We start from the raw sequence: 22,297 nt of genomic DNA on the forward strand, positions 1-22,297 counted from the left end.
CTCACAGTGGATTCGGGGATTGTTTATTGTGGCTGAGTTGGAGGTCTATCGGCCACTATTCTTCTGTATTCACTCATTAACTTGGGTGTATTCATTCAGTCATTTTGTATTGCGAACCTCCCAGTATGATGAAATCTCTCTCTCCCTCTCCCTCAGTGGCTTTCATCCCTCCCTCATTTCTTCATCTGTTACCTATAGTCTGTTTGACCCTGTGTGCGAGAGTGTGTTGAGAGAGTAATGATGCAGCTGGGGCCATTAAAGATGGGAAACTGACAGCTCTCTTCCCTCGCTTTCATTTGCACCCCTCAAAGAGCGATAGATGGTGAATAAAAAACAAGAGGAGGAAAAGAGGCAGAACGATTAAATGGAGTCGTCTTAAACAGTGAGTCGCTCGGGAATCCAATCAGGTTCAGCTCAAAAGACCAAATGAAAAACAATGAAGAATGCAAGAAAATGAGGGAGGCAGAGAAAGAGAGACCCGGTGTCACAGAGGGAGTAAGCCAATAGCGTTTGAAGCTTAGCCATTTTACTGAGTGAATTGCTTAATGTCTGAATCGGAATTAAGATCTGTATATAAAGTAAATGTACTGAACAGAATAAATTAGCCATCGAATTGAGAGCTGGTGAATTAGAATTTAATCAAATAGGGAAATCTACACTCACGGAGCACTTTATTAGGAATACTATGGTCTTCTGCTGTTGTAGCCCATCTGCCTCAAGGTTTGACATGTTGTGCATTCTGAGATACTATTCTGCTCACTACAATTGTACAGAGTACTTTCTGTCAGCTCAAACAAGTCTGCTCATTCTCCGTTGATCTCTTTCATCAACTTGACATTTCCATCCGTAGAAACGCCGCTCACTGGATGTTTTTTGGTTTTGGCACTATTGAAAATCCCAGGAGATCAGCAGTTACAGAAATACTCAAAGCAGCCCATTTGGCACCAACAATCATGCCACGATCGAAATCCCTGAGATCACATTTTCCTCATTCTGATGGTTTATGTAAACATTAACTGAAGCTCCTGACCTATATCTGCATGATTCTATGCATGGCACTGCTGCCCTACGATTGGTTGATTAGATAATTGCATGAATAAATAGGTGTACAGGTAAGTTCTCAGGAAGTGTATCGATACCGGGTCCTATTCTTAAATTTATGGACCAAAAAGCCACACCTAAAATGTATGAATGTCTTTGCCTTATATGACATTTAAAGAATTTTTAGGGGAACTGAATTCATACCGTTTATCCATTAAAATAATTTTAACACCAATTCCTTAAAAGTCATTTAAAAAATTGCTAACAAAATAAGTTAGTTCTGAGGAAAAAAAACATATAGCATTATTTACTTGCAGTCACCATTTTGTTTGATAATTTATATCTACTGTATTATACAATGACATTCTTAAAATACTTGCCACTTTGTATTGAAATACCTTGCTATCTGATATTATTCTTGTATCATGGTACAGCTTTAGTACTTCTTTTGTAAAGGCCAACATTTGTAAAGTTGTTATGTTTTTAATGCAGTTGAATGCTGCTGAACATAAATAGCTGCAGTCCAAAAATTATATGAAAACTCCACTGTGCCCTCCGCACCCAAAATGTTTTGCGTGTTTTTAAACCATTTTAAATGAGTCTGAATGCAAATGAGAACGGTTTCTCATTCTTTCCTTCATTCTCTCTTCCAACCCGTTGTGTTGTTGTACCCCTGAGGTGCTCATTCCTCACAAATATCTCCTCTCTCTCTTTCCCTCAGTGAATAAAGACTTTCATACTGAGATGTCCTATTAGCTCATTTCCAGTTTACCCATAATGTGTTTTTATGTCATATCAGTCATGGCTGTATGGATGAAATTCAGACCCTAAACTCATTCACTCTCTGATTGCAGGATGTCAGGTTGCATTGTTGCTTGAAGATGCATGAATGGAATAAATGAATTCTTAATGTGTGAGAGAGAGGAATAATGAAACATGCGAAGAATGTTTCCTGCTGAGGTGCTGTTTAGTTTCTGGGTGCTCTTTTGTTTTTTGTTTTTTCATGGCTTTTTGTTTATGAGTTGCAATTATGTTTTTGTCTTTTTCCCCCATTATGTTTATATTTATGCATCAAATATCCTAAAGCAAACCAGTTAATGCTGCCATATGGTATTAACCTGTGTGTGTGTTTGTGCTGCAGAGTTTCAAAAGACCATAACTATGAATTATTAGCATAACATTTGCTCATTCATAGGGTCAGGGATTGAACAAACCCCTAACCCTTAGTATTAAACTTTAACACAACACATCCTATGGACATGAATAATACCTTAAATTATGAAGCTTGTTAAAGAGATGGGTACATTTCTAAGCAGACTTATGATTTTCTGAATTGCAACTGTTGGATTTATGATGCCCTAGCATTGTGGCAGCAACTACTGCACCACCCACATTTTCTTCAGAAAATGTAAAAGTTAATTTTGTTAATTTTGTTTAAAAATAAAAATAATAATGAAATGGGTGCCACTTGTTTGTCATTCACTTTTAATGTTGATAAAATGTCTGATTTATAAGTTTGAATGGCATTTATTTTGTTGTTTTGTGAAAGGCAGTGTATATGTGTTAGTGTCTTTTTTCTGGGTCAGAGCATTTAAGTTTAGGTCAGCTGAGCTTGTATTAATTTCTATCTCTGTTTTTACTGGTGACTTAAAACACAGAAGGTGTCATGGCAAACACTTTAAAGACCCTATGAAATCAAAATTGGAGTTTAGTGGCTTTTAGTCCATGCCTATTAGCTTTGAAGCCTTCTATACAATAATGGACTCCTAAAAGTTCACAAAATTAGCTTTTTGCATCTATACATATTTACAATGTACTGTCTTAAAGGGAGAGTTCACCCAAAAAGGAAAATTATCTTGTCATTAAATAACCCTCTTGCCATACCAGTTTGCATGAAAGTTTCATGGCTTTGATTTTAAAATACCAGCCAAACTTCCTGTTTTAATATGAAGTAGTTAAACACAGGAAAGAAAATTGCACTTATTGAGGGATTTCATTAGTTGTGTAAGCTGTCTGCTGTGGTCTGAGCCTTGTTTTTTAGTTTTTGGAAGTAAAACATGTGACTTAGGGGAATGGAGTGAAATTGATAGGCCCTGATGAAAACTTCACTTCCTGCCTCTTAATGTGGTGATATCAAACTCCACCCTTGGGATCCACCCAACTGAGGAAAGTATAGGTGGGACTCTACTCCATGTATGCTCTAAAGAGTTACACTGGTTGAAGTCAATTTGAGCTTGACCCTGTTAAGTGGTGGATTGCTGCGGGGCCCCTACCATTTACTCAGAGGTCAGATGTCATCGTAAGGCAAAGGGTCATGTGAACCAAATATTTTTATTGTTGTATTTTGGACATGTACTGACACCTAGTGATGTTGACGCAGCATCATGCAAATGCAACAGTTTTCGGTTACCAATGCTATTGTTGAAATGTGCTATTTGAACTGAAGCCATGATTCATTTATTCTGTAAACAACAGTGTCCGACAATGAGCACATTTAGATTCACAGGAATACGCTTATAACTATCAAATGCAGTTTATATATATATATATATATATAAACTAGCATTTACATAAGATTTTTAATTTCCTCCTTTGTCGTCAAAACGTTAAATTGTCATGTGCACAACAATTGCACATGTTGGATAAGCCAATAAGAACGCGATCACATGGAACGCAAAATAGGGGTAATGGGCAATTCTGTGTGTGCCAACTGGCTTTTGCTCACACTATTTATGACGTTTACATGACCTTACACATTGTCTGCTTATTAAGCATAATCATGTAAGAACGTACACCTAAACGCACTCAAAAGGGGCATTTGTTAGGGGTTACAGAGGTAAAGTGAGTAAAATTCGTCTGGTCAAGTGATTTTGGGGTCATCCATGAGGCAGTACAGCTCCATGTTAAATAAAGCTGCTTTTATTATGCTGCTGATTTTGTCATCTCACGTCTGTGAATGCATATGATTTTAAACACATTTTTCAAAAGTACTGTTCTTTTATTTAGTGGTAAAGATGTTAAATGAGAAAAAAAATATATACTAAATATACCTTTAATATTTGTCCCTGGATCACTTCCTGTTTTCTTACCAGAAACTTGAATGGCATTAATATGATTCAGAGAAGTGAAATCAGTTCATCACAGATTACTGTATCTTACAATGGGACTGACTGATTGAGTATGTTCTTGAATCTGCAGTGAGTGAGCTAAAAATCACATTATTAAAAATACTGCCTACTGTGCATTTTACCATGTACAATTTATATTTTTGAATTTCCTTTCTGTTCAACTAGTGGCACAGAAATAACAAACTTTAAGGCTACACAAACTACAGCAGCAACTTTATTTTATCTTGTTAAAATTCAGGCCTATTAATCACATTTATTGTGTTTATTTGAACTTTATACACTTAAGCCAGAACATTTTTAGTATGCAACACAGATGTGAATACTTGGCTAACGCACTGCGAGCGAGAAGACCTGTTGAACAATCTGTATTGTTGTAGTAGTAACAAACCCTCAGAGCTCAAGGGGGCAATAGTCACTTTTAATATCAAACATATTACCTGTGTTCGAAATCACGTACTGTCAAATTATGTACTGACTCTATTTGATAAAAGACGCTCTTCTGCATCTGAAACGGTATGTTCTTTAGGTATGTATGTGAGTAGTATTAATAGATTCGAGACATATTTCATCTGGGGACGTGAGTATTGACCTGTGACCGAATATATGTCGTAATAACAACAGCCGCAAAAATCTACTCTGGTTTTGTGAATCAAGCACCATTTAAGCACAAGGAACAACTTTTTTGGTAAACAGTATATAGCACTTAAAGTTGAAAAGAGCCATCCGACTCAGTTCACCGCCATTCTTATCAATCCAGCATTTTGAACATGATGTATCCTCATTTTATGGGATAGTAAATTGTCCAGTCAATCCATACTTCAGAATCCCGCTGGAAATAATAGGTCATCCGCAGTGTTGGTTAAGTTACTTAAAAATAGTAATCCACTACAAATTACTAATTAGTTCTCTACAATTGTAATTAGATTGCTAATTACTTAATTGGGGGGGGTAATCACATTACTTATTACTTTACATTTAGTTAATTTCTAAAACTCTTTTCTGCTCAACAAACTATGTCTGTATTTCTTCCTAGTTCATTGTTACACTCAAGTCATACACTCAGCACCTTACATTTCTTCTTCACAGTGACTTGTTATGGGGCAATAAGTTATGTATTTACATAAATAATATATTAGAAATAAGCATAACCCTGTAATGTACTTACAAGTAAATTAAACGGATTGAAAGTCAGTAACTGTAATCTGATTACAAGATTTTAAAATGTAATGCATTAAACTACTTTTATGACTAAAAAGTAATTTGAATACAGTAATTACTTTTTAATTGGATTACACCCAACACTGGTCTTCTGGGTATTTCTTGCTTACTTTTTTGTGAATATTGAGAATTCAGACATACTACTCTGTTGGCATATTGTTTTTGGCATACAATATAGTAGGGAAGTATGGATATTTGGAAGCAGCGATTAACTTTAACTTGCTCAGCAATGTTCTCTTCAAACTCTTGCTCCGCCATGACAGTATTTGACCTGAAAGAGAAAACTGACCAAAGAAGAAGACAATTTACGGTGTTTACCAACCTTTTTTCTGCTACAGCACACTTTTTACGACTAAAATTCCATGGTCAATATTTTTCCTTTTCAAGAACTTGTCCATGTTTTCTGTGCATCGGCTATGGAAAAATCGGCTATGAAAAAAAACAAAAAACAAGTCACATACAGTGCTTGCGTTAGACTTTAGCATCGTCCGTCATTTAGATGGACAGGGTCGTAAAAATTCCATCATAATAATTTATTACCCATCATTTTAAATGATAATAAGACATTTAATAGCTTTTATATTCGTTCACATTTTAATTTTTAATCATGAACTTACAGGACAAGCATACAGCAGATTATGCATTTATTTATTTATTTATGAAGAGAACAGATGAACAACAGAGACACCGCACGAAACAGATGCATGTTTTTTTCTCTGCAGTGACAGTGGAGGACACTAAAACACAACATATGAACAACGCAATATTTAAAAAAACAAATACGATGCTGATGCTGAGGCAATTGTCATAAGATTTTGCATCTTTGCCTAGGACAGACGACTTCTCGTGGCAGTTTAATTGTGTTCTGGAGGCTGAAGTCAAGTGCCACATTGCGCTCAATATCACAAAAGTGACTGATTATGGTTTAAAAATGGCAAATTTCTCCGAAAGGTGAGGAGTTTGGATCCCTGAAATTATTATAAAAAACATTTTCATGCATTTATTTATTTTGTGGAATTTGATAATTTTCCACACCACACCTGACAATCTTTCACGGCACACTAGTGTGCTGCGGCACAGTGGTTGGGAAACACTGATTTACACTAATGCTAAAGCTTGCATTGGTGATGAATTGTGGTCTGAAATATTTCGATAGACAGTGACACACCAAATCAAATTTATATTGCTAGAAGCGTTTGCGTTCACATAATTACATAGAGTATATTTTGGGCATTAGTTCTCTTACTGCTCTGGTCGAGAGGTAGAGCAAATACTTGGTGTTTTTACTTCTAATGGCACATCAATCCCCAACATACTTTCTCTTGTTTGTAAACACACCGAGACACTAAACTAGACATATGCAGTGTTATTATTTCATGAGGTTTTTATAGTGCTGTGGTAGGATTGGGAGTTGAACCGACAACCTGCTGGGTAGTGGCAAACGCAGGTGTATTTGTCGTTCGAGATGACTGTTTGTTGTGTTTGTATTATTGAAGAGATGATAAGTCATAAAGGGGTCTGAGAGCATGCAGGTGTCATCCGTTAGGCCGTATGCCAGTGTCCAGGGATGGATACACTGCCATGTGGCGCATTAGCAAAATGCTAATTATGTTGTCAGCATCATTAGAAGTCACAACAGCAGCCATTTTGGGAGTTGCGACGCCTGCTGTTCTTCCTGTTGTGCCGCTGTGTGTGTGTGTGTGTGTGTTTGCGCCAGTACAGGAGGCTGGCATTAAACCTAGACATTACCTCACTCCTGGGCAGATGACCCATTACGATGCTCAGCAGGCTAAAGGGAGAGAGAGAGAGAGAGAGAGAGAGAGAGAGAGAGAGGTGAAAAAAACTCAATACCTGGTGATTACACGCGCACACACATACTGCGATGCATCACCTCTGCAGGCGAACCATCTTGGCTTTGCAGATAACAATCCCCCAGTCATAAACTCAGTCACAAACAGACAATTTCCCCTTCTCCCTGTCTCACACACCATGTCCTGCAGGGATTTGTGTGAATATCACAGAATGCAGCTTTCAGAACAGAAGGAAGTGTCTCAGATAGAGTGTCAAGGCTACCGTTTTTATTCTTTCAGTTATATTACAGGATATAACTGGAATGTTTTCACATGTCTGCATCCCACTATTTTTCAGGACTTTCCCTCTGTCGACAGACCAGTTTGCACAATTTTATAGCTGCCATACAGACATAGGATGGCTTGTGAAAAAAAACGAAAGCCTGTCATCAAGTCAGACTCACCGTGTAATTTTGTTCTTGCAGTAATCTGTAAAACAGCATTGGCATTTTAAGTATCCATTTGTTGACTATTTGATGGACATGTTGTATGATCTCATAATGTTTCTTTTTTTTTGGTTAGAAACCTTTTCTAAAGCTATGCCACACTGATTGCTCTGACAGTTCCTCTCGAACAACCTGTTCACACGAGTGACAAAGCAGAATAAAGATCTCTGCTAGTCACCAGTTCCTGAGTCATGATACAGCATATTGGGTTGAACTTAAGAACTGTGTTAGCATGTCTGATTTTCTTAACTTTTTCGCTACTACTATCACCTGAAATAAATAGTTCACCCCATAATGTAAATTCTGTAATTGTTCATATTGTTCCAAACCTACAGTTGAAGTCAGAAGTTTACATACACCTTTGCCAAATACATTTAAACTCAGTCTTTCACAACTCCTGACATTATGCTTGGGGTCATTGTCTATTTGGAAGACCCATTTGCAATCAAACTTTATCTTCCTTGCTGATGTCATGGGATGTTACTTCAGTATATCCACATCATTTTCCTTCCTCATGATACCATCTATTTTGTGAAGTGCACCAGTCCCTCTTGCAGCAAAGCTCCCCCTACAACTTGATGCTGCCACCCCCATGCTTCACGGTTGGTATGGTGTTCTTCGGCTTGCAAGCCTTACCCTTTTTCCTCCAAACATAACGATGGCCATTATGGCCAAACAGTTCAAATATTTGTTTCATCAGACCAGAGAACATTTCTCCAAAAAGTAAGATATTTGTCCTCGTGTACACTTGCAAACTGTAGTCTTTTTTGTGGTGGTTTTGGAGCACTGGCTCCTTTCAAGTTGTGACGATATGGAACCCGTTTTACTGTGGATATAGATACCTTATTCTACCTATTTCCTCCAGCATCTTCAAAAGGTCCTTTGCTGTTATTCTGGGATTGATTTGCACTTTTTGCAACAAACTACATTATTCTCTAGGAGACAGAATGTGTCTTGGCTGATTTCTTTTGATGTCAAGCAAAGAGGCACTGAGTTTGAAGGTAGGCCTTAAAATGCATCCACAGGTACACCTCCAATTCAGGACACCTCTTATTAGTAGTTAATTGTCTTAAGGCTTGACATAATTTTCTGGAATTTTCCAAGCAGCTTAAAGGCACAGTTAACATAGTATTGTTACTGAGGCTGTCAGTCCCTAACATTTCCTTTTGAGGTCCACTTAAGAAAGAAAGACATGCAGATTTGGAACGCCATGAGGGTGAGTAAATGAGGAGAGAATTTATTTATTTTTTTATTTTTGAACTCTTTAGCTTCAGGCAAGTAAACAAATGCAGGTTTTTTTTTTTCAAACTGATGTTGTAGAATGTGAATGTTCATTTTAGTTGAACAAGACATGTTTATTGTGTAACGAGAACATTTTGACGTCAGTTTGCTTACAATATAGAGACGCTTCTGTGTGGCTAGGGGAGAACTAGGTGGCGCTGTTAATCATACAGCAGCAGAAAACCCAGATGGTTGAACTCTTTCTCACTGATAGGAAGGAGTGTTTCCATAACAGAAGATGGTTACATTGTGATTAATGTTTTGATCAGTTTTTATTATATGTATTTCTCAATTTTTTAATTTTAATCCATTTCTTTTTTTAATAAATGTTATGAATTGATATAGTCTGGTTGCTTATGTTGTGGCCAGTGCCTTACCTCGAAAGCAGACCCGGAAGCTTTAGCATGCTGAGAGAATCCACCTCATTGCCCCAGAGACTTCCTCCTCAGACAGCTGTTCAAATTCAGACTTGACCCCTAAACCCCAAACTTTTTCCCTCCCCCATGTCTGCTTTAAATGAGCGTGCGTGCGTGCGTGTGCGTGTGTGAGTGTGTGTGTGTGTCTTTGTCTGTGTTATTGTGAAATCAAGTCAAATTCCAGACTAGACTTCAGACAGATAAATGTCATTTTATTCCCCCGAGGGGTGAATTGCTTACTAGGGGTGAGGTTTAAAAAGTTAAAATGTCATGTTGTTGACACCGCCCCAGCCTGGAATGATAGTAATATTTTTATTCAGTTGGGGACTTGAATTGTGGTCATTATTTTAAGCAGTAGAAGTCTTATTGAGAAGTTTTGATCTGTTTCACTTAGTGTCTGGATAAAAGTAGGCATTAAATGCAGTATATCTAACCTGTGAGGTAACGTTTTTAACTGATTATGTATTTAAGAAACTAATGAAAATATTTAACCAACAGTTAAAAAACCCTGAAATGCTAAGTAAATTACACTAAAAAGAAGTAGACTATAAATATATTCATATTAGAATTACAGACTGTTTACATATCTGACTTCCCTTTAGCCCAGTGTGGATTCGGATATATTGCCTTGCCCAACAATAAAAGCTCATATAGCTGCAGGTTATTTATAGACAGACTGTAGTTGCGTCTGGGGTTGGGGGAGGGGTTGTAGTTGTGGACACATGTGCTCTGTGTCGCCAGACAGTGGGGTCACCGCAAGGTCAGCCCCCAACAACGTTCGCCTTGACTGCTTGTGTCTGGCATTAATGGGGAATTGTAACACCAGCCGCCTTTTACCCGTACGAGCGTATGCGTAGACTCAGGCAAAAAAATTGAAAAATAAGACTCGAGGGGGGATTTACAGGAGGGTGGAGATGAACTCAGCCGGCTTGATCCCACAAACACTAAGATTTTCAGAGAAATAGAGCTGGCGGATTTGGTTTTAATAAGTAAGCGCGAAGTGAAGCGTTACCAGAGAGCACGTAGTGAACAACAGCATGTCAAGTCGGCTGGGGCGCGCTCTCAGTCTCAGCGCGAGCTGTTGGATATGTTCACACAGGCTGGCTCGCGCGCCGGCTAAAGTATCTCGCGTGCTCCATGCAAAACCTCACTGCACCGGATGGCTCGAACGTCACATGTGGATCCCCACTCCAGGGAATGGAGATATGTGAGTGTTATACTATTTTTAGATGATGTCCGAATGCTTCTTTGCGACTTCAGCTCGAGCTTGAAGTTGAACTCTTAGTGTGTTTTATTTCATTTCGCCTGCAGTGTCGTCTAGCTGTCAGCTCTTATCAGCGGCCTCACGCGCGTTATGTTTCCGTAAATGTCTGATCTCAGCGCTCCGCAATCTGTCTCTGTGTCTAGTCTGTAAAACCAGACAGCTGGGGGCTGGGGCAAATGTATACTGCCTTCCTGACTAAATAAACAAAGAACCCATATGCATACTGTCTAGTGCTGTACTTCGGAGTAAACATATCTGAGTAGACGACTATAGTTTATGACTGTTTACTTTGACTATTTATGACATGTATTGGAAAGTTACCGGAACTATTCAAAATGAATTATACTAGTTCCATTTGTTCCTTCCAAAGTTCTTTTTTTCTGGTTTGCCAAAGCCCTTTTCATTTCACTTCTACCGTGACAGCATTGAGAATACAAATTGTCGTCTTGGTCTGTTTGTAAGAGATATTGTATAAGCACCCAACTCAACCCAAGTGGTTGCATAAGTTAAACTTTGCTACTGGATATAATATTCATGCGCTATCAGCCCTGACAAATTGTTTCCATGGTATCCATAGTTTTTGCAAATATACCAGTTACTAGTTATTGTTACTGCTGTAAAGTCATAATAAATTATTATGGGATTTCCTTTCAATGTCACTGTAAAAATGTCCTTAATTTTTACAGTAAAATAATGTAATGTAACTGGTTATCTTAACATATGCAATAAAAAATATGATAATATTTTTAAAACATTTGTAAAGATACTACATGCAATTTTAGATGAAAAAAGTATGATTTTACAATTTAATTAAAAATAAAAATGTATATTATTTAAAAAAAAAAAAAGAAATTATGGTGAAAAGAAATAATTCCCTGTGTGACCCTTAATATTTTATGGGAATTGTTATGTATCTTCTTATTTTTAATATCTTTAATGTACATTGGGGTGTTCTGTGTTATATTTCATGTAATTTAGTTAGTTTATTGCATTATTTTAGTGTTACAATTGTTAAAGGGGTCATGACATGGTTTTTTTTATTGTATTATTATGTTCCCTTAGGTGCAATTATAGTATTAATATATTTTTTTTTTAAGAAAAACTTTTAAAATCTAGTGATTTATGACCTTTTCCCACCCTGTTTCTCATCCTCTGATTCAAACAGTCTGTTTTGGGGGCGTTTTCCATTTAAGACTTCAGTGTTAACGCCCACTGTTATGATTGGCTAACGTCAGTGCCTATGTATCAATTATTGACGCTCCCAGCCAGAACAATATGCAAGTAAACTAAGTAAAAACACTGTGATTATTCATAATGAATGAAATTGCGCTTTAAAAAGTAGTTTAAAGTTTAAAATAGATTACTTACAGTTTGCGTCATCGTTGTTCCCAGAATAGTCGGCACGGACTTATCTTTGAGCAACAGTTTTCTGGCAAAGCCAGCATCATATTGAGATTTGTTCTCAAAACAGTCATCCTTAAAATGTACAGAACAAACGCTTAAGTTAACACTGCCGTGACTGGAACGTCCGCAAAAAATAAACTGCATCCATTTTTCCCTGACGCCTGGATCTTTCGGCAGCTTATTCAGAGGTTTTGTTTGACCACAGGCAGGAACAGCACATCTGTGTGGCATCGTAATTTTCCTGTGCACAAGTAGTCTCTGTCAGAGCTCGCTGTCCATCGACTGAACACTTGTGAGGCGACGGCGATACTGAAATGAGCGTAGTTGTCTTGCGCTTAAATCGTAGTTATCTTGTGCTGGAGGCGGTCATATGCAAACGCTGGTACGTCACTTCTAACCGACACGTCACTTCTAACCATGAATCCAGAACGAGCTGTATTTTGAGCTTGATTAAATAAATGATTAGAATGGGGAGGACGTCTTAAAATATTAAACTTGCAGGACGTTTTAATGATACAAAGACCTCTTATATACCAAAAGATCAAGGCAAATTTGGTTTCTCATGTCATGACCCCTTTAACCTAATTGTGTTTTGTATAAGTTACACTGTGCACTGCTTCTGTGCTCTGTATATTATTTATTGCTCCTGGAAGGGCCGTTTTGTAATTAATTACTATTGAGATTAACTATACATTTTAAAGTGAAAAGCATACTTTTGTAGTTCCAGAAGGTTATTATAACAAGTTTATATAATTAAATAATATAAATGGTAGTTAACCCTAAATATAAAATTACATCCAGTAAAGTATTTTACCAGTAAAATTTACTGTAAATAAAGCCATATTTTTATAGTAAATTTTTGGCAACCACAGCTGCTGGTATTTTACTGTTAATGTAACTTTCTTTACTTTTTTTCTTTTATTGTGTAGAAGCGTTCACAAACTTTGTGATTTTTAAATATTTTGTGATGACAATGCTGGATTATACCAAGATATCACAGTCTAAATATCTATGATATTAGGTTTATACTATTGATATTGATACTAGTATAAATACTAGGCTAGTTATGGGTACAGTTTGTTTGCCATTGTAGGATTTTATAAGGAAATGTATTATGTTATACTTGTTTACCTGTTAAAATGTCTTCCTACTTTTTGGCTAGAGAGACATAGTTAAATCTGAAAGCCGATTGTGAAAGGCCGGAGGGCTATCAGCTTATCGGGCTAATCAAGCCTCAGAGGGATAAAGGCCGACTGGAGGCTGCAGTGTGAGAGAGAGAGAGAGAGAGCGTTTACTGGCAGCTGTCCGACACCTTTGTGTGTTTGTGTCTTTTGGTTTAAGTTTTATATAAAAATATTATTTATATTGTCAAGCCAGTTCTCGCTTCCTCCTTTCCATAATTCCTTTTACAACTATATTAAAGTAAGATTTGTAGTAGAAATGGTAATGGAAGTCCGTCCAAAGCGTTGCTGTCTCTGTAGTTCTATGTGTAATGGTGTTCAGCTGCTCCGGATCGACAATAGTTCTATGAAACACAGGCTGTTTCTCTGTTCTTGGAGTGAAAAGTTCATTTTCTGTCTAGATCATAAATTATAAATTTTGTCCTGGGGAATTCCCACACAGTTGGTAGAAAATACCTTTCATTAGCGTTTTGGGGCAGCCTGCCTCTCACAGTAACATATGCTACAGAATGGGATGTCTCCGCTAAACATGTACGCACCGTTATGAATTATCCTTAGAATTTTGCAGCATTCTGAATCTAATCTAATCTCCCTGTACTTTCAAAAATATTGAAAGTACATATTGGAGGGGGGCGGGGCCGGGTCGGAATATCGCGCGCCCGGTCCCCAATCGGCCTGATGAGGCGCGCGAGGGATAAAGGCGGCCGGTGACGATTGTTTGAGAGAGAGAGAGAGAATTACGGGCATGTCCGCATGTGTGTTTGTTTATGTTGTGTTTTAAGTTTCTTATTAAATTATTATTTATGTTGACAAGCCGGTTCTCGCCTCCTCCTTGCCCATCCTTTAACTGTTTTACATTGGTGCTGAAACCCGGGAAGGAGGAGGGATGCCCGTCGCAGTGTCCTCGACACTACCGTCCACCCAGGGGAGCGCCGTTGCCATCTGCCGGGTGACGGAGTAGCCGGACCGCCCGGATGCGGGGCACGGCCGTTGTCCGCGGGGCAAGTGGGGACTGGATACCCCGACCGCCTGGAGCGAGGGAACCGCTGCCGGGGGCGGAGGAGTGCCCTGCCGTCCCCAGAGACGCGGAGGGGTCGAGGGAAGACCGCCGTCCGCGAGGGGAGGAGGGAAGAAACTCTCCGACCGCCCGGAGCGGTAGAGCCGCTGCCAGGTGCGGAGGAGTGTCCCCATTTGCCGCCAGAAAAGCAGAGGCACGTTCTACCCGCTGGGGGTCGACGGTTTCACTCCGGTTCGCCCGGGGTTGGAGCGGCTGTCGTCCGCCTGAGTGTGGAGGAGTGTTCGGGGACCACGCGACGGTACATCAGAGAACCGGTGAGTGAGCTTTTTCTCTCTCTCCTCTCTCTATCCCTTTTGCACCGTGTTGGCCTTTTCCCTCGCCTATTTTGTTGTTGTTTTTCCCCTCCTGTCACCTCCCAGGGCGAGGAAGGCGGGGATGACCACGTGGGACGCGAGATACACCCCGCCCCAGGGATAGGTGGGGTGTACATCATGCCGGTGGCACCCCGGCCTGAGATAACACCGGGAGGAATGTGGAGCGGAGGGGGCGGGCCGGTCGGAATATCGCTACGCCGGTCCCCAATCGGCCTGATGAGGCGCGCGAGGGATAAAGGCAGCCGGTGACGATTGTTCGAGAGAGAGAGAGAGAATTACAGGCATGTCCGTCATGTGTGTTTGTTTATATGGTTTTGGTTTGAGTTTCTTATTAAATTATTATTTATGCTGACAAGCCGGTTCTCGCCTCCTCCTTGCCCATCCTTTAACTGTTTTACAACAATACAAGACAAGAGGAAAGACAACCTTTGAAGGAGGGTCTGAAGGAAGCTATATATTTGGCAATTTATATCATACTTGAAAAATTCCTAAACAATTTCCCTCTTCACTGTTGGAAAAGCAGCCTCTCTTGGTCATGGCTCCACGGTGAGCTCACCACAGTGAGAGCTGTGCCGATTTAAGCAGCCCTGAGTTTCCATGAATTATTGATAAAGGCCAGTACCGTCATGCCAGTGTGAGTGTTTTTGGCATTACCCAGAATGACACTTTATGAAGAGTGGGCTCAGCTCAGTTCAGCCAAAATGTTAGGCATAGTGTGAGATTAGAATAATGAAATTGTACTGCAGATGCAAAACAGTAACTACAAAGTTTGTCAAAATTGAGACTGAAAACGGGTCTGATAGGCTACGATCTGACCTTTGACATATGGGTTTGTATCAAATATGGTCAGAGTAAACGGAGAGTAAAAATTGCAGTAACCACAAAGTCTGCATTGAAACCAACTTTGAAGCCATTTTATCTTAGTTTAAGTGTCATTTTGCCTTTGTAGGGTAGTGTAGTCCTTGAGAAGAACAGTTTCTTTTTGTCCCTTCCCTTCTTTTTGTATTGGGAACAGATCTTGCTCCAAGCCAGGACCAAACTTATAACCTACTGCATATGAACGGCCTGTTCTGCTTGAGGCTTAAAAAGCAGCATTGCAGCTGGTGAAGAACTGTGTAGGATCTAGCCTCAGGGAGTGACTCATTAGCCACGACATCCTGAGTAAACCAAGGAATGAGCTGTGCTTCATTAGAAATCCATACTTTGTTCTTTTTAACTTTAAACAAGACCACCCATGAAGGATGAAGTTTTAAAAAACGGCAGGGTGTGGCTATCAACACGACATTGAGAATAAAGAAACTGCTCTTTCCTCTTATTCCTTCATCCCTCTCTCCATATTTCCCTTTCTCCTCTTACTAAACATTCACTCTATGGAAATGTCACAGGTGAACTCTGTCCCACCCAAGCTCTAATGTTCTCAGATGTAGTAGTGTGATTCTCAGCACTGAAGTGCTTCCTGCAAGTTCGTCCTGCGGTCATGGAGGAATGTTTAGAAAGCAGAGATTTTTTTCCCTCCAACAAATATTTTAGAAACTCTGTTCATAGCTAAGTATGCCCTCAGGCAGACTGTTCCTCTTCTTGCACCTTTTTAAACAAAATAAGAAACGTGTCTGGCAAGGTTTTTATAATCCCAGTCATGGTTGTTAGAGTTTGTAGACTGAGTGAGCTAATGTTTAGAACACAACATTTGTGTGTGTAGCTCGCCACACCTTAGCTGGCGTCCTTTGTGATCACGTCCTAAACTGTGGAGCCCAAAATAAGTGCTGGTTATATTCAGATCAGGTGAACATACGAGGTTGTGATTTAGAATTGCTCAATCATTGTTATAAAATATGAAAGCAACAAATGTTTCCAAAGCTGAAATTTGTGCTTGCGAAGTCATCGAAGGGGGAGGCCTTCAACATCTGCGTTCTTTTAAATAATCTCGTTATTGATGGTGAAAGCTCCTGTGTGGCATAGCTACAGAGATCAGGCTGCGTTGGCATGCTTAGCTGTATTTCAGATTGTCTATGCTGTTTATTTGGTGGCTCCTTTGTTGGGCTGGGCTAGATGCCCACTCCCCTGGTGCCCAGCAGGGTGCCAGTCTGCCAGCTTGTTGTGTGTTGTTCTCTCACTGTCCCTGCATGCCTCTGGCCCTTTCATTTCAGCACATGGACAACCTGTGTGATCAGTCCTGTACGAAAACCCTCAGATAGGTTTGTCAAGACTTTTGTGATTTTCACCATCAGGCGCATACTCCGCAAACATCTATAAAGCAAAACTGTTTTGCATTTATGATATGCCACATTAAATCAGAGCTAAAATTAGGAATGCTCCTTATAAAAAAATGCATGGATCTCTGTTAAATAGCCTAGTAAACGGTTAAAATTCTCATTGGTGTCTCGACGCTGATGCTCTCAATCGCCTGTCAAAACACTTTGATGATATGTAGGAGTGCCTTGACTGCAACAGGCATGCTGACAAACAAAATCACTGTACTTGTCAATTTAGCCTATCTCACGAATGTCCTCTGCAGTAGAGATGTAGCAGTGGGGATTTGATTTGTCTTTATCTGTTGTAATGCCAGGCAATACAGTGATTTTACCATGGTAACAGTGTTCTTGGGTATGATGCAAATCATAGTGCCTAAAACCCCCTTATCCATAGTAATTAGAGATGCACCGATCGACCGGCCAGGGACCGGAATTAGACGATTTTCCGCATGCTCGTCCCGGATCGGTGACCGGCCGGTCAGCCTCACGTCTGTCTGATTCCAAGCGGGTCCGTTTAGTTGCCAGCGGCGCAGGCAATAACGTCACAGCCGCATGTAAACATGTCATTGGCGTGGAAGATCTTCACTGTGTGAGTGAAGAATACATAAAGTTTGCCAAAGTAAACCGTGGGGGAACCACAACGATAACTTTCGGATCAACAAACCTAAGTAGACATTTATAACACCATCACCCAGCTGAAAATGCCCATTTTAAAAAAGAAGCTAAAAAGTGAAAGCGGCTAAAGCTAGCCAGAGCTCAGAGCCAGTCACAAGTCAGCAGTCTCTCCTATCATTCCTTGGTATGAGCAGCGAAAAGACCAAAGCAATTACGAGGAAAATTATGGAATTCATGGCTCTCCATAGTTGAGGACAGAGGGATCAAAAATCTGAGTTGTTTAATCTCGTGTCATGTAACACACACAGCCTGTTATCTGTCAACATTTGGGTACACAAATCCGGGAGAGGGGAAGTGGGGTGCTGGATGGCAGAGGCAGGCTAAATACTATAGAAATTGTGCCGTTGTGATTTAATGTGCTGAGTAACGTAATTTTTCCCACCGTGTCCGATATTAAAATCAATGCGACACGCATTGCAAAATGCGTGGGCATTGTCGATATGGCTTCGGAATATGAAATTCAATTCTTCCATCCAGCTGTTGTTAAATGTACATGTATATTTTGCTTTTTTCACCGGAGCACCAGCTGAGTCTTCCTCTCCCATCTACCAGTGATGCTTGATTTGACATCCCGCGTCTACTACCTGTGCAGATATCAACAACGCAAATGGGTTGTAGGTTGCCAGATTGAGGTCATACATGATTTGTAATTTGTATGTGTCGATTGTGTGAGAAGGATGCATTTCATTCTAGATCTGGCAACTGGATCACCTTGGAAAAATATATTGATGTGAACGTGGTTTGGGCCATACAAATTATGGGAGTTTTTTTGGGAGAAATAACAAAACGGGAGACTCCCGGGAAAACCGGGAGTGTTGACAGGTATGAAGTTACAAGCCGTTCCCGAAGCAGTGCTCAGTTTTACAACTGATATTTGTACATCTAACGTAAGTTGAGCGTATTAGACACTTCAGTTTTTCAGATCTTTGGAATTGTTTTGTTAGACGAGTAATAAAGAGAAAAAGGTCCATTTATAAAAATAGTGGAAAATGGCATCTGTTATATAAAGCAACTTATTTGCAGTTAATTGTTATTTCTACCTCTTACAGTCACAGAGCACTTTATTTTGAGAGTTGTTTAAGTGAGAGAAGATCCTGTTATTTGGGGGAAATTGTAATGTTTAATAATTTATTTATTATGAAAATAAAATTTAGCATTGAAGAAAGGTAGATTTTGTTTTATATGTGGTCAATAATAGTTCTTAGAAAGAAAATCGGAATCGGAAAAAATCGGTATCGGCAGGTCACTCGCAAAAAATCGGAAATCGAAATCGGCCAAGAAAATTGCAATCGGTGCATCTCTAATAGTAATATCACTGTAACATATAGACCACAATTGCTTGCTGCTTTTATAAAGCGATGGAAACATTACTATTATAATACCATTAGACTCACTGAGCACTTTATTAGGAACACCTGCACAACTACTTATGCATGTGATTATATAATTAACCAACTGTGTGGCAGCAGTGTAACGCATACAATCATGCAGATACGGGTCAGGGGCTTCAGTTAATGTTCACATCAACCATCAGAATGGGGGGAAAATTTGATCTCAATCATTTCGACCTTGGCATAATTGTTGGTGCCATGGTTTGATCGTTTCTGTAACTGCTGATCTCCTGGGATTTTCATGCACAACAGTCTCTAGAGTTTACTCTAGAGAATGGTCCCAAAAACAAAAAACGTCCAGTGAGCAGAATTTCTGTGGACAGAAATTCTTTGTAGATGAGAGACGGCAACAGAGAATTGGCAGACTGGTTTGGGTTGACAGAAAGGCCACGGTAACTCAGATAATCACTCTGTACAATTGTAGTGAGTAGAATAGCATCTCAGAAATCACAACAAATCTAACCTTGAGGCAGATGAGCTACAACAGCAGAAGACCACGTTGGGTACTTTATTAGGACCATAGTGTTCCTAATAAAAGTGTTCAGTGAGTTTAATCAAGCTACAGCAGGCATTGTATAGTTGAACTACATATAGTCTTCTTCCATTTGCCAAAGTATACATGACACAATGCATAACTGAATATTTGAAGGGAGGACGTCTGCTGTGGAAGTGCCGGTAATATATGTTGCATGTCACCTCTGCCTTGCATTTTAAAAGTTTAAATTCAGTTGGACTAAAACAATAATTTGTCTATTTAAAATGTTGCATAAACGCTTTAGTCTGACTGAAATTGTACCAGTATGTTTTTTGCGAAGTCAGATTAACAGATTTATATAATGTGCTTGTAGCTCTGCATCTTTCAGCATGTATATACATTAATTGGACCACAGTTGGCCTTGGTTTTGTTGCCATAATCCAAAGGCAGAGGTGATGTGCGCCCATATATTTAACATGGAAGTTGAACGCAATATAAACAAGTTTACGATTACGCATTTTTTGTGTATACTTGGACAGATAGATAATATTGTAGCTTGACTGCGCAAATAAAACATAGTGATGCTGGAAGAAACCGAGCTACAATCACATTATATATTGTAGGTCTGTTATTCTGATTTCTAAAAAATTATTTCAGTCAGACTAAAGCATTTACATGAGATTTCAAAAAGACAAATTGTTGTTTTAGTCTGAATGAAATCAAAACTTTTAATTTGTATGTAAGTGTATGCTCTGCCATCCAAAGTGACTTTACACTTATTACAGATTCAGTTCTCCTGGAGTATCCTGACGGTATGTGTCTTGCTCAAGGGCACACTGGTGGTAATAGCTCAGAGATCACCCCTTAAGGGATTCAAACCAGCAACCTTCTGGTTACCAGCCACAACGATTTATTGTCTGGAGGATATATTAGATTCAGAGAAATCCAGTTGGGAATACCAGTTAAGATGTGTTTAAATGGGCATTCATTTGTGAATGCCACTGTAAATTGTGTAATGCATTTAAAGGATATGTGTAGATTGTCATGAAGGCTGTGACCTCCATCTAGCCTACTTCACTGAATGTATAACCTTCAACACACACTTTACTATTTTCTCTTTCTCTGCCTCTCTTTTTGTGTGTCTCTTGCCCTCCCTCTTCCGTCTTCACCTACACACGCTCTCTCTTGTCTGGTCTAGCACCATCTGTCTGCTCTGCCTGGTGACAGAATGGCCTGTACATATCCTCTTGGTGTGGTCTGCAGAGACAAACTAACTCTGTGTACATGGCTAAACTGCAGTCTGTGATACCCAGACCCTTGTTTCATTCATTCATTTATTCTCTCTCTCTCTCTCTCTCTCTCTCTCTCTCTCTCTCTCTCTCTCTCTCTAACTATCTCTGTGTGATTGGCATTGGAGGTCAGTGTTAAATAGGACAGAGAGTGTGTCAGTAGGAGACTAGGACAGGACATTGCAACAATCAAAGAACAGCTCATTACACTTCACTAAGAAGGACAATTTCCCTCTGCCAGTGACAAAGACCAAAGCCAAGTGATTAAATTATCCTTTTCAGTATTGCTAAAGAGCTTTTAAATTCTAGTATAGCTCAGCTGTATCCACCCCAACTGCTTTGTACAATCACTTACGACATGATGTTTGACCACAAGAACTAGTAAAAACCACTAGGCATCTATGCTAAAATGTATTTTTGTGAAGCTGGAATGAAGACCTATAATACAATTGTAGCTCTGCTTCATCTAGCATGTATACTACAAATGTAAAACAATATTGTATCGTACCATTCGATACAACGCTACCATCTCGATAGCGCATGTATCAGTTGATACTTAAATAAATACATTATTGTTAGTCTTAATATGGCTACTGCTTAAGAAGTGTTTAATACACCCAAGCAATGCAACATTGAGAGCAGCAAAACAGCCTCATTCCCGGAGAGGTGCACTGAGCACTCGCAAGCCTGAAAATCGATGGCAAATGGAAAGTAGATTGTTGCACTACAGCTTGTTGAATTTGCCAAACAACAGTGTCATGTCCCGGTGCTTAATTATGCATGTCGTTTTATTTACGCCAACATCAATGTGTAGATCGGTGGAACTCACAAAAAGTAGCGGAAAGACACCAGAAGCAAGTTTGCTTTTTTGCTAGGCTAGTCAAAAGTGATTGTGATTACATGCACAGCAAGTCGCTGATAACTCTCAAAAGCCATCTAATTAAAAAACAAAGGACAATGTAAGAATCCGGTGTTTACTATAGTCTTATTATTCTCTGCTTTGGACATAAAAATGTAAACAGGCTCTTGCGCACATTGGAAAAGCCAGTAAGAGCGCCGGTATAAGTGTTACATGCAGCATTAAATAGATGGTAGAGTACGAATGCCGATCTGTTTTTGCTATATTGTAAAGCCAGAGGTCAGGTCCCTCTCAAGGTTTTTCTAAAGCTGCATGATTAATCGTTAAAAGATTGCGATCTCAAATCAGACAAACACGCAATCTCATTTCTAAATGACATCGGTTCTGCAATGTATATTATCGTTCCAGTGGCATGCATTTGTAAGGCGGTCAAATTTTTATTCGAAATTCACTTCATGATCTGTTTTTAAATGTTGATAAACTTATATGCCATCTACAAAATACAGTGCTCCTGCACGAGATGCTGAATAAACTAAAACGCAGCGGCCAAAGATGTTTGTCCATAGTGCTTTACAAACTGCAGGGTACGGCCTCGAATGTGACAGAACCTTTGCTCAGTTCAATATTTTAATAGCCACCGATGCTAAAATAAATACCACCATTACCAAGATCTGACTAAATTCACTTGCCGTGCACTGTTCGCAGCCGGCTGCTCTCAAATGCTCACATGCGATG

At 39.4% G+C, this 22,297-nt stretch overlaps 1 protein-coding gene across 2 annotated transcripts in view; it reads left to right on the forward strand.

Annotated features, from left to right (window-relative positions):
* The window catches only part of LOC127655498 (low-density lipoprotein receptor class A domain-containing protein 4-like), a 91,950-nt gene that overhangs the window by 37,321 nt on the left and 32,332 nt on the right, over positions 1-22,297 (forward strand). The window contains exon 1 of one of the 2 annotated variants that reach the window (XM_052143355.1): positions 10,292-10,587. The exons of the other annotated variant lie outside the window; for it this stretch is intronic. Within the exon in view, the coding sequence (XP_051999315.1) occupies positions 10,518-10,587 (70 nt within the window). The 5' untranslated portion in view covers positions 10,292-10,517. Of the gene's footprint in view, positions 1-10,291; positions 10,588-22,297 lie in introns of those variants that run through there. 2 annotated transcript variants of the gene reach the window in all.

This window comes from Xyrauchen texanus, chromosome 15 (assembly GCF_025860055.1).
Source record: "Xyrauchen texanus isolate HMW12.3.18 chromosome 15, RBS_HiC_50CHRs, whole genome shotgun sequence".
In the NCBI taxonomy this organism is placed as follows: Eukaryota; Metazoa; Chordata; class Actinopteri; order Cypriniformes; family Catostomidae; genus Xyrauchen; species Xyrauchen texanus.